The following is a 13,725-nucleotide window of genomic DNA, read 5'->3' as shown; positions in this document are numbered from 1 at the left end:
ACCGGGGGGGGGGGGGGGGGGGGGGGGGGGGGCAGGCAGAGGGTCCGAAGATCCCTGTGGAAGAGCTCTTTTAAGCATGTACGCCCTATGCAGCATTAAAACAAAATCAGGGGAGAAAACCACTCCCTGACCGCCTGGATCCTGCCCAGGGCTATCAGCTCTATTATTAGCCTCACTCAGAGGACCCCCCCCCCCCCCACAGATTCAGGGCTCTCCGTCGCAACGGAGGCCGTGCCATGTGGAAAATCCAAAATGGCGTCCGCTGCCAGCTCAGAGCGCAAAAGATTGCCGCTCGCCATGCTCGGGCCGGCTCTACCGTCTGTACAGCATGAATTACAGAGCCCCGCTGCTGATTTGCGCTTGCCACACTTAGAACAGCGCTTTACAGTCTCCGCAGCCATCGCCGAAAACGGCGGTAAAATTCAAAAATGGCCGTTCGCGCCAAAAACATCCCGATCGCAGGCCCACCCCGGAGGAGTCAGAAAACACTCTTACCTCACCAGACCGAGTATCACAGCTCCGGTCCTGCAGAATAATCTCAAGGAAAAAACCTCTTTTCCAAGATCGCTGCGCTAAAGCGCGACTTTAATTAATTATTTATTTATTTTTAACGCTGTGAGGAAAGCAGAGGCAAAAGAGGTAAATAAAAACACTCCGGAGGCTCAGATAAGTGGGAAAGGCAGGGAAAAGCAAGCTAATATGTCCACATCCACGGGGGCATGGGTAAGGGCTGACCTATGTGCCTTCAAAGTGAAGCTGCTTTAGCCTCTAACATCCCGGCTAACAACTGGCAAGCCAGGAGCCACCCCCAGGCAGATTTTTGATGGAGCTCGAAGAAGCTGCAGCCACCCTGCTTGGGGAGATAGAGAATACTGAAGAGGCAGTGGAGCTAGCTGGCCATGAGGCACTGTGAAAAGTTGAGTGCTCTCTATCTCCCCCTGCTGGTTGCAGGACACAACCCATACGTAATGGCTTCATCTGCTTGATGACAAGGAAACACAAATATCCTGCAAGATGTAGCACTCAAAGTTATTGTAGAGACTTAACTGAAGCACACACTACTGAGAAAAATATCTGTTGCTTTTCTGACCTCTCTTGCAGAGATAGTCTTGAAGGAAGATTTCTGTTTAGATGAAATATTTCATGAACAAATTAGAGGCACAGCCATGAAATGTAGCCTGACACCATCAATTGCTAATTTATACATGGCTAAGTTTGAAAAAGTGTTTTGACCACACACCTGTATAATGAACATTTGAAGGTTTGGAAAAGATATATTGACTATATTTTTATCCTTGGTGAGAAACAGTGCAAGAACTGAGTTCCATGAATGGATTAAATGTCTGGATAATTTAAAATTTCAATTGAATTTTAGTTAAGTATAAAAGATACCTTCTCTTGATATTTTAATTAATTAAAAAGGCATACTGTTCACAGATATTTATAGAAAGCTAACTGATGTTAATAAAAATTATTACATTATGACAGTTGTCACAGCAGGGCATTAAAAAGAAATTTACTTTATAGCCAATTTTTAAGAGTCAAAATAGTTTGTCTCTGGGAGAATGCTTGTCTTGCAGCAATTCTCTACTTGTAAAACCGAAAAGGTTATATTTCCTGCTATTGTTCTTGTAACCTGTTATATATAAGGAAAACGAAGAGAGCCCTCAATAAGAGTGATTTAACACCATAGTGCTATCAACAGGAAGATAACCGCTACACCACTGATTTTTGAGAGATTCTTTTTTTATGAACTTTTACTGATGTGTTACATTATTGTTTAGCAGTTATTTATTATTTGTCTTACTTTGAATTGTGCAGAATACTTTTTTAATCCATTCATTAGATTATTTGTAGGATTAACACATATGTTTCATTTATGTTGTCTAGGACGTCTGAGTGCTCCCATGCTCATATTTCCTGAACAGCTAAGTTACTTATCTGTAGCAAGTGTTTGGACAGCAGGCATGTGGGTGATGTCATCCACAGAGCCCAAGGCGAAAACTGCCAAATGCACTGTCCCCCACTACGCATGTACCTTCCCATCTGATGCTTGAGCTCAGGACCAGCAGTACAGTATTAAAGCTAAGACAACTCCAAGGGGAGGCAGGAGGGATGGGAGAATATATGCCTGCTGTCCTTGGAGAACACCTGCTACCCGAGGACAAGCAGGAATAATATTCTCACATTTTATTTTATTTGCTGCATTTGTACCCCACATTTTGCCACCTATTTGCAGGCTCAATGTGGCTTACACTATGTTGCAAAAGGTATAATCATAAACAGAGTAAGAGGTATGGTCTAATTTAACATATTAACACGTGGGACTCACTAGCTGCAAGGCTCACAACATAAATAAAATTTGCATCTAAGCAGCTAGTGAGCCTGGAGGAAAAAAAGGGGCCCCAAGGGTAGAGCTAAAAAGTAGTAAAAGATTCTGAAAGACTGTTTGTCCAAACTGGTTATCCCGCCTAGAATGCTGCTCCAGACAGCAGTGAAGGTGTGGATAGAAGACCACGTAGTCATCTTGCAAATGTCTTCAATGGAGGCAGAGCGGAAATGGGCTGCTGAAGCCATCATGGCTCTTAAATTGTGAGCATTGACCTGGACATGAAGGGTCAGCTGAGCCTGAGTATATATGTAGGAAATGCAGTCAGCCAGCCAAGTTGAGATTGTAGGTTTGGTGATGGGAATTCCCAATCAGTTAGGGTTGAAGGACACAAAAAGCTGGGAGGAATCCCTATGAGGTTTTGGATGTTCTAGATAATATGCCAGAGAATGCTTGCAGTCTAAAGTATGCAGTACTGCTTCTCCAGGAATAGTGTGTGGTTTAGGGAAGAAAACAGATAGAACTTTCTGAGAAGTTGAGAAAAGAGGACATTTCTCTGGCAAGTGAACATTATTTTGCTTTGTGTTTTGGGAACATAAAGATTGGGGTTTAAAGGAGGAATTGTAGGTTAGTGATAGGCAGAATAAAAATATAAAAAAAGCAAACTTTATCTACTAATTTCTATACTCTTTTCCCCCTAGTTTTAAAACTTGAACTTTGTACCACAGCATTAACAGATAACCTCTAGCAGGCAATGCAGGACAGATAGCAGTGTGGAATCATTATGGATCGAAATTCCATGTGTGAAGGGAAGGAGTATTCTTGTAGGTCTGTACTACCATCCGCCAGGACAAAACGAACAGATGTATAAAGAAATGTTTACAGAGATTAGGAAGGCTGGCAAATTGGGTACAAGACTGGACTGTGTGTGGATATCGTTGGTTAAGATAAGTACCCACTCCAAGTTATGTGTTTTTGAAAGTTGACTCTCCATTATCAATGTTTGTTGAGGCATCGTGGCAGTGTTTTTGTGAATTTGACAAAGTGGAGTTTTTTTTGTGAAGACATATGATTGAAGTGGTTCCCTCATTAAACAAAAGGCGTGTCCTTTAAAAACAAGGAAGTTCCGATTTTTCTGAAGTCTTTTTTTCTCCACTTTTTTCATTATTTCCTGCCACTGTTGCCCTCAAACAGATTGTAAGCCAGGTAGAATTTTGAAAACCTTTTGATATTGTATTCTACTTATTCCGGATAATTTCACTGATTTCAATTACCCCAATACTGACTGGAATGGACTCACAAAAGCCGTGAAAACAATCCATGACCATCTAAACTTCAGGAAATCACTAAAAACCACCCTCCTTAAAAAGGCTTACCCCATCGATCCAACGTAAATCCCTACACCCAGCAACACAACATAACCAATGATCGTACTGGACAATACAGTTCGACCCCCATGATGCCTGTTACATAACTACCTCATTCAACCACAATATAACCTTGTATTTGTTATCAACCGACTGTTGAACACCTTTACGGTACTATGTAAGCCACATTGAGCCTGCAAATAGGTGGAAAATGTGGGTACAAATGTAACAAATAAATAAATGTTACATCAGGGAGAGCCAGGGAGATAAAATTTCTTGATGTAATAAATGAAAGCTTCTTGGAGCAGCTGGTCCAGGAACCGACGAGAGGGGGAGCCATTTTGGATTTAGTCCTTGGGGCGAGCAGGGCATAGTGCGAGAGGTGGCAGTGTTGGGTCCCCTGGGAAACAGTGATCATAACATGATCAAGGTTGAGCTACTATCTGGGATGAACCCGTAAAGGAAATCTACTATAGCTGCATTGAATTTTCGAAAGGGAAACTATAATAAAATGAAAAAAATGGTTAAAAAGAAACTAAAAGGATCGGCTGCAAACATTAGGACACTAATTCAGGCGTGGACGTTATTCAAAAGTCCAGATGCATTCCACGTATTTGCAAATGTGGAAAGAGAAAACGTCAGCCAGCATGGTTAAAAGTGGAAGTAAAAGAGGCCATTACAGCCAAAAGATTGTCCTTCAAAGTATGGAAAAAGGACCCAAATGAAGAAAAGAAGCAACATAAGCATGGCAAGTCAGTTGCAAAGCATTAATAAAGAAGGTTAAAAGAGAATATGAAGAGAAACATCCTGCAGAGGCTAAAACTCACACAGTACCAACTTTTCCAGGTACATCAGAAGCAGAAAGCCTGCGAGGGAATCCATGGGACGGTCAAATCATGAAAGGAGCAGAAGGGGTGCTCAGGGAGGACAAGGTCATAGTGGAGAACTGAATCAATTCTTTGCTTCTGTCTTTACGGAAGAAGATGCAAGAGATCTGCCTGTACCGGAAATGGTTTTCAAGGGTGATAATGCGGAGGAACTGAAAGAAATCTTGGTGAACCTGGAAGATGTACTGAGCCAAATTGACAAATTAAAGAGCAGTAAATCACCTGGACCGGATGGCATACATCCAAGGGTACTCAAAGAACTCAAACATGAAATTGCTGATCTGCAGTTAGTAACATGTAACCTGATGTTAAAATTGTCCATAGTACCCGAAGATTGGAGGGTGGCCAATGTGATGCCGATTTCTAAATGGGTTCCAGAGGCGAACTGGGAAATTATAGACCGGTAAGCTGGACATTGGTGCCAGGCAAAATAGAGGAATCTATTATAAAGAATAAAATTACAGAACACGTAGACAAACATGGTTAAATGGGCAAGAGTCAGCATGAGTTCAGCCGAGGGAAGTCTTGCCTCATCAATTTGCTTCATTTCTTTGAAGGTGTGAATAAACATGTGGATAAAGGTGAGCCGGTTGATACAGTGTATCTAGATTTTCAGAAAGCTTTTGACAAAGACTCCTAAGAAAATTAAAAAGTCATGGAATAGGAGGCAAGGTTATGCTGTGCATAAGGAACTGGTTATTGGACGGAAAACAGAGGGTAGGGTTAAATGGTCATTTCTCTCAATGAAGGAGGGAGAACAGTGGAGTGCCGCAGGGATCTGTACTGGGACCAGTACTATTTAACATATTTATAAATGATATGGAAATCGTAACAAAGAGTGAGGTGATTAAATTTGCAGATGACACAAAACTATTCAAGGTTGTTAAAGCACGTGCGGACTGTGAAATATTGCAGGAAGACCTTAGGGACTTGGAAGACTGGGAATCCAAATGGCAGATGAAATTTAATGTGGACAAATGCAAGGTGATGCACATTGGAAAGAGTAATCCGAATCATAGGTACCTGATACTAGGGTCCACCTTGGGGGGTCAGCGTTCATGAAAAAGATCTGGGTGTCTTTGTGGATAATATGTTGATATCTTCTGCTCAGTGTGTGGTGGAGGCCAAAAAAACAAACAGGATGCTAGGAATTATTAGGAAAGGGATTATGAATAAGACCGAAAATACTATAATGCCTCTGTATTAATCAATGGTGCGTCTGCACCTTGAGTATTGCATTCAGTTGTCACTGTATCTCAAAAAAGATATAGCGGAATTAGAAAAGATTCAAACAAGAGTGACCAAAGTGATAAAGGGGATGGTGTAGAACAAGTAGAAGTAAATTGATTTTTTTTACTTGTTCCAAAAGTACAAAGACTAGGGGACACTCAAAAAAAGTTACATGTAAATACTTTTAAAACAAATAGGAGGAAGTATATTTTCACTCAACAAATAGTTAAACTCTGGAACTCTTTGCCGGAGGATGTGGTAACAGCAGTTAGCGTACCTGGGTTTAAAAAAAGGTTTGGACAAATTCCTGGAGGAAAAGTCCATAATCTGCTATTGAGGCAGACATGGGAAGCAACTGCTTGCCCTGGGATTTGCAGTATGGAGAGTTGGCACGATTTGGGTTTCTGCCAGGTACTTGTGACCTAGTTTGGCCACTGTTTGGAAAACAGGATACTGGGCTATATGGACCATTTGTCCATTCCAGTATGGCTACTCTTATGTTCTTATGTAGAACTCAAATACCACTTTAGGAAAGAATTTTGGGTGGGTTCTGAGTACAATCCTGTCGTGGTCGAACCTGGTGTAAAATGGATCTGCCACAAGGGCTTGAAGCTTGCTTGAAGCTCACTGACACTTCTGACAGAAGTAAGAGCTATTAAAAACAGGAAGGAAGTGGTTCAAATGGAGGATTCATGGGAGCTGTTAGTTAGACATTGAGATCCCACTCCAGAGGTGGTTTGATAGGAGGTTTGGTATGAAACAAACTTTTCATGACTAACTATTAAGCAATAAACTGAAACTGGCTTATTATCAACTTTAGAATGAAATGCACTGATGGCATTCAAAAGTACTCTTAGTTTTAGGCTAGAATTTGAAAGGTGGAGGAGGTATTCCATAAGGATAAGCAGAGAGTCTATAGTAGGATCGAGTGCTCTGGCTGCACACCAGAGAAAATAAAATCTTTTCCAACAGTAACATTTTCATATAGAAGGTTTCCTAGAGATTAGGAGTATCCTAGAGACTGCATCAGGAAAGTTTAAGGAACATAAACTTATGTCGTCAGGAACCAAGCCGTCAACATTAGAGAGCGAGAGTCTGGATGGAAGAGGAGCCCCTCGTTCTGTGTTATTAGGTTGAAAGAGGATCTAACTTCAATGGTTCCCTGGACAATAACTCTAGAAGAGAGGACTGGATTTGCAGTGGCCAGTATGGAGCTATTAGAATCATGGTCCCCTTGTCTCAGCGCAGTTTCCCTATGAGAGATAGTGGTGGTGGTGGGGGGGGGGGGAGCATATAGGTGGTCCGTTCCCAAGTGGAGCAAGAAGGCACCTGGGGCTGTACGGTTGGGAGCATATAATCTGAAGAAAAGCGGGGAAGTTTTTGTTCTGAGAAGTGAAAGAGGTCTATCACTGGGGTCCCCTACATTGTTTTGTTTATAGCATTATACCCCTGAAGCAGCCTATGTGAGGTGAAACACGAACCACGTCAGGTGAAGACTCCTCCCCCCCCCCCCCCCCAAATACAGATATCTATTAGGAGACCAATTTTTCAACCTGTTGCTTGTTGTAACAAGCATGTCCATAGTGCTCCATAGAAAAAAACAATGACCAGGTCCTGCGTAACAGCTGCAGTCAGGAAGGCATGCACAACCGCAGTGCAATGCTTCCAAAAGCTTTTGGAAGATGAGCTAAGCAGCATTGCTGGTGTGGGCTCCATTGGATGATGTCACTCGTCCAGGAATACAGGCTCCTGCTTGTCCTTGGAGAACAGAGTAATCATAATTAGAATTGCTCTGCCCTGTTGCAAAATCTCAGTAACTGTAAAAATAAAAACTTTGTTTAAATAGGGGGAAAATAAAAAGAAAACTTATCAACTATCAGTAAGAACAATATTTACAAACTGCCACGTACTAATTATTTTTTCCCTTTAACTGCTGCTGGAATTAAGAATTCACTATAAATTCTAAGTAGAGAAAGCTTTGAACACTAAGAACTGCTCATCCTCCTGTAAATGTCATATTAATTACTTAATACTAACAATCTAAGGGCCTCTTTTAACAAACCGCGTTAGTGATTCCTGGCATTGCAATTGTTAGCGTGGTTTGGTAAAAGAGGATCTAAGTTATCAACTCATTTGCAAACTTACTCTTTATAAGCTATGTAGAGACACTTGAACAATCAAATATATTATTTCTTACTTTTGTTGCCTGTTGAATTATACTATCCCATACTTGGTTGGGAGCAACATATATTTTTCTATCAAATGTTCCTGAACAGTCTGGTCTGTCTGCGCACCAATCATGTAACCCACAGCTTCATAAAATGTGTGAACCTAAAAAAAAAAAAAAAAAAAAAAAAATCACATTTTTCAAAGTATATCAATTTATTAAGTACTACACACAATCTACTTAATATAAATCATATATCAATTTGTTAAATTTTTACATTTAATTGTATACAAAACTTTTTGTGACAAAGTATGAACTACATACAATCTGAATGTAAGAGTTGTGAAAATTTAGGCTTTGCTTATGCAAAGGGTTATGTAACAACATAAAAACAAATTATAGATTAGGGTTTACAACAGAAGGCACTGTCTAATAAGCTGTGCTGTAGGTGCAGTAGCATTTTTAGTATTTGCTAAAAACGCTAGCGAACCTTAGTAAACAGGGCCCAAAGTTATGACTGCATTGAAAACAAGTAGTGTAGCAATCATAGTTCAACTTTACTGTGTGGATCACCACCTTATTTATATTCAAAACGTAAGTGGTTCTTCAGACATCTCTACTTTATAAAGAAAATATTAGCTAGAAACCTCAGACACGAAAATTATGTGATTTGGATTTGGCTCATGCCTTTCTCCTGAAAAGGAAAAGCTGAAAAATAAATCTCTCCCCACATTTTGTCTTTGAGCTCGCTTCTTTGTCCTCATTTATTTTCAAATAAATCAATAGGGCTATCACTTTTACTAAAATGCTCCATTTTAAAACGTGGATTCCATCAATATGAAGAGCCTCCTATTTTGTCTGACAACATATAATCAGGGCTCTCTCCATGAACAAATGTCCTTGAAATGGTCCCATAAGATAATCTGCCAAATTTCAGCCAAATTAATGCATGGATATTATCTAATACATTTGATAGGTGGGACCTTCTGAGGGACAAGTGGAAAACTGCTGCTTACCCAATACACAGGCAAATGTGGAGGCTGGCCAATCACAGCTCCAAAGCCACAGAAGTGCCTAGCAGCTGTGTATCACACAAAGACAAAAAACAAAGGCAATTTGGTTCAACCAATCACACCACCACAAACTCTACCATTTTGCATTGTTTGACAAATCAAACATTTATAAATTTAAAAAACTTAAATATCCCTCTGCGTTATGCTACAAGAAAACATATTTCCAGTTTTAAAATCCCCTATCTATTCCCTGAATAAGATTCTAATAAGATCAGGATAGCAATGTCCCAATAAGATCCCTAACGAAAGAATATTAAACTGATGGCCTGTGTTTCAGCAGCAGTGCACAGAGATTCAATCACTGTACAATAGCAACAACTAATTTCCAAACTTAGGGCACGAAGTTCGATTTGCTGTGGTCCTTGCTGAAGGCCCATACAAATGGCCAGGCTAGATGGGAGGTTTGTAAAAAAAAAAAAAAATGGTGGCCATAAAATACTCATATTTGTTAGGTTAGCAAAAGTAGGTATGTTCAAATTTTGTTTTCTTTTTTAAGAATTTGTCTTCATACATTTGAAAAAAAAAGGGGGGGGAGGGAGGAACATGTGTAGGGGGAGAAAGCTCTAGTTGTTTACCCATAATGTGGATTATTTGTAGAGCACAGGATAAGCCAGGCAAAAGTGGGTGACATTACCCAATAGCAGAAAAACAGAAATCTCAGAATGCATGGGACTTCCTGAACAGACACCACCTCATGAGACTATTATAGAGATGAAGTAGCAACTCCCCAGAATGGAGGATTGGTATGTGTGATTTATTCCATTGTTTATAGAGAACCCGTTAGAGATGAGCAACTTATCTTTCTGTCAACAAACACGATGAATCTTTCATACACATGGGAAACCCCATAGCCGAGAGATAACACAGAACATTAAGCCTTAAGATTGTAGTAAAAAACCTTTGAAAAAGTACTTGACCAAAGGCATGAGATATTATCCAAGCAGCTGCAGTGAGATGTGAAAGCATGTAGGACAAGCAGGCCATCAGCCAAACTAGCTTGTACAATACAGATGAAACATGGGCTGGAGCATCAAAAGCCTTTCTGCATCTGTACGGGTGCCTTTTTGAGAAAGCAAACAGTGATTTCTGCATATAATGACGAAAGTATCATCTATAACTGACGAAGCAATTCTGGAATTTACCATAGCCATTTGGAATATATTTTTCTCCCCGTGAGAAACAATTTTCTCCATTTCCCCATGGGGGCAAGCTGGGATATTGTTGGGTTCATTTCACCTTTGTGGGATGACTCCACTAATGTTGAGGTAGCTGGACAGAACTGAAATTTGGGACTAGAGTGAACTTTTAATACTTCAGATCTAGCTTCCTTGCATTTGGGGACAAAAGTGGTGCTTGAGATGGCACCCCGACATAAGTGCCCTGACAAAATAGCCCCGACAAAACAGCTTTGTAACAAAATAGCCCTTGACAAAATGGCCCCTCCCACAAATTAGCCCCCTAGAAAAAAATATCATAAAAAAGATGATAAACTACAAGTGAAATCTTCACTGATAAAGGCTCCTACCAGCATTGCATTGTATAGAGCATACATAATAAACAAATTCTATAGCTACCACCTGGTATTCATGATCTGTTCTGCTGCTTAAGGAAACTATTCTTCCATGAACATGCTAATTTAAAAAAACAAATAATATTGTCATTTTCATAGTCTTACCAACCTTATCCTGTTTGGCAAGATAAGATTATTAGGAAAAAATGCAGTGCCATATTCTGGGCAGACTGATGAGGCCCTTTTGTCAGGGTGCTAATTCATCAAGAGCTATATTGTGGGCAGGCCATTTTGACAGTGGCTGTTATGTCGGGAGCTTTTTTGTCGGGGCTATCTTGACTGGGTACAGCTCGGGCTATCTAAGACTAATTAAAAAAAATGTAGATGTGCACCGTTGCTCTGTCCATTGAAGTCTTTATGTAGTGGAGGGTTCTGAAAAATTCAGTTCTGGTTTCTTACCCTCCAGTACAAGGAAAAGAAATACATCTTCCTAATAATGTTCAGCTATATTAGATGCTCTAGTAATCCTGTGGATTCCTCATGAACTGATCAGAGAAACTGGCATTAGGATTTATTTGAGCATCTGGGGACCTGCAATATCTGAAAAAAAAAAAAAAGCCTTTTTTTTTTAAATTTCAGACTAATTATTATCTAAGTATCAAATTGGGTTTCAATCTAAGTGGATACAATAAATTTACTGTAGTACAGTGGAACTGTTTACCTTTAATGGGTGTTCTCTATGGTCAGCAAGGGAATGGAACCACAGTATGAATGCATCTATCACCACCTCTTTTGGATTTCCTTATCTCCATAAACCAGAAGAACCCCACAGGACATTCTGTGCTACCAATGGTCCCAGTTCCTTCTCAATTGATATCAGTTTATGAGCAGTGAAGAAAAAAAAGGGACTATATGTGGCTCCATTCCCCTGCTGTTCACAAAAAAATGCCTATTGACGGTAAGCAATTATGCTTTCTTTGTAGAAAAGCTAGGGCAATGGAGTAATGTGTCTGGGTGTTTCAGACTTGAAGGTTGCTATAGTTCAGAATGATGGACCTGGGGAATAAGATAGGAGGAAGATAGTTTGCTACAAGTTGTGCAGAACTGAATGTCCAAGAATGCTGCACTTATGAGAAGATGTGTCCAAGATGTGATGTCTGATGAAGAAAATCACTTTAGATGTCCGCAATCATAGCAGATGCAAGGTTAGCCAATGTCACAGATTTTAAATGAGCCCGGTGAACTGAAATGAATCTGACAAGGGTTCCCTAGCCTTGCCTAAGTCAATGTAGTCTATAACCCAAAATGAAAGGGTCTGTTTGAAAACTACCAGCCCAGAATTGCTGTGGTTAAAGGACACAAAAGGTTCAACCTTTCTGATATCCTGATTGGCCCCCTAAGGTGACAGGTATAGAAAGGCTCTTCTACAGTTCTACATGTGCATGGTAGCTTCTGTTAGTTGGGAGTAAGATTTGGGAAAGACTGTCAGGACAATAGTTTGATTAAGGTGAAACTTTTAAAATCCCTTATTTGGTAAGAACTGGGTGTAACAGAAATGAGCTAGAGCTTGCAGCTTGAGGTAATGGATACCAGGAATGACTTTCCAGGAAAGATGCTTAAGTGTCGCTTGATTGGTGGTGGTGGTGGTTGGGGGGAGCTGGGGCAGGTGAGCTGGCACTTTGAATGTTTTACATCTAGGTCCTTTGGTCTCTACACAACTGCATGTTTTGCAAGATGTGCGTCATCAGGAGACTAACCTACAACAAACACCAATACCTAGTCTTATACCATGTCAACACATTCACAAAACACAATCAATTCTAATTTTAACACTTACAACTGAACCATATGGAGACAAGTCTCTTTCTTAAAGGGTTCCCGCCCCCAATTACATAGCTGCCCATTCTACCTCCTTATTGAGACCCAAAGGTTTCACCGTTTTCCATTCAGGTTCCCGGTGAGAACTTCCGTTGCAGGGAGGCTCCTCCGGTTGAATTCTCACACTGAAGTGATCACGATTGAAGTTTTACTGACTGCCCCCACTTGACAGTTCGCCCATTAGACTGTAAGCTCTTTTGAGCAGGGACTGTCCTTTTTTTTTTTTTTTTTTTGGCTGTTCCTAGTTTTATGGTTCAACATTTTTATTGATGACAGCCAGGATATACAAGACTTGTGAGACATTTCAAGTTCTGAACAGCTGACACAAATAAACAATATAACATTATCCGTCATCATGTTTTTACATTATTAATAGATCTCCAAACTCCACCCCCAACCCCCCCCCCCCCCCCCAACTTCACCGTAAGGATAAAAGAGAAACAACCAATGAAGTAATAACCTCTTATCAGAAACGTATTAGCGACCACACTCCTTCCATTGCTACGAAGATCATGTTCTATATTATCAGCAATGGACCTGCAGTCCCCAAATGATATGGTTAGCACCCTTTCCTGGGGCCCAAGCTGGAGAGCCTGTGTTCTGATGGCCCTCCCTCCTACCACCCCAAGGTGATCTCTTACCAAGACCTAATACGAGTGCATTGAACTAAAAAATAACTCCCCTCCCCCCTCCCTATCCCCTTCTGCCTGAGCGACCTATAAACCCACCGAGTCATTAACCTCGTTCTTACTTAAGTGACACAAGTTGCTGAAGTAGGACCCTTTAACGCGCTGAGTTTATTAAGAATGTAACTTCGTGCTTTGGGAGACATCACCAGCAGTGTAATTCAATTCCCTTTGTTTTTTAAGGGCAAAGCAGTTGGTTTTATCGCTTCATATTAGCACGTGCCGGCCCTATCCAAATGGTACACATCACCTTAGCAACGGTGTTTGTTGATCACATGGGAAAGTGACGTCATCTTTACTTCCGGTATTTATTCCGTTATCGCGGGCCTTTTGAAATTTTGCTTTTGATTGCGTACGGACTGAGTAGCACAGCTCAGTTCCGCATTACGGTGAGTCTTTGTGTTTTTCTTTGCCTTTTTTCTATTCTAGCCAGTTTCATTATGACAGAACTTACGTAGTATACATCGAGCCGTTAGATAAAACTAAAACCCAGCGCTTTTATTTGGCATTTTTTATTTGGTATTCATGAGGTTTGATAGTTTATAGTTCTTTTTATGACATGGTTCGCTGATTACATCTATTATTATTTTTTAATTTT

The 13,725-nt window shown here is 40.5% G+C and overlaps 1 protein-coding gene across 1 annotated transcript in view; it reads right to left on the bottom strand.

The window, feature by feature from the left end:
* XPO1 (exportin 1) overlaps positions 1 to 13,725 on the bottom strand; it is a 543,231-nt gene that overhangs the window by 164,743 nt on the left and 364,763 nt on the right. Inside the window, 2 exon segments of the mRNA XM_030196174.1 lie at positions 8,011 to 8,054; positions 8,057 to 8,144. Coding sequence (XP_030052034.1) covers positions 8,011 to 8,054; positions 8,057 to 8,144 — 132 coding nt within the window.

Source organism: Microcaecilia unicolor, chromosome 3, assembly GCF_901765095.1.
Source record: "Microcaecilia unicolor chromosome 3, aMicUni1.1, whole genome shotgun sequence".
Lineage (NCBI taxonomy): Eukaryota > Metazoa > Chordata > Amphibia > Gymnophiona > Siphonopidae > Microcaecilia > Microcaecilia unicolor.
Note: the sequence above shows the minus strand (reverse complement) of the source record. Positions and strands in the feature narration are given on the sequence as shown.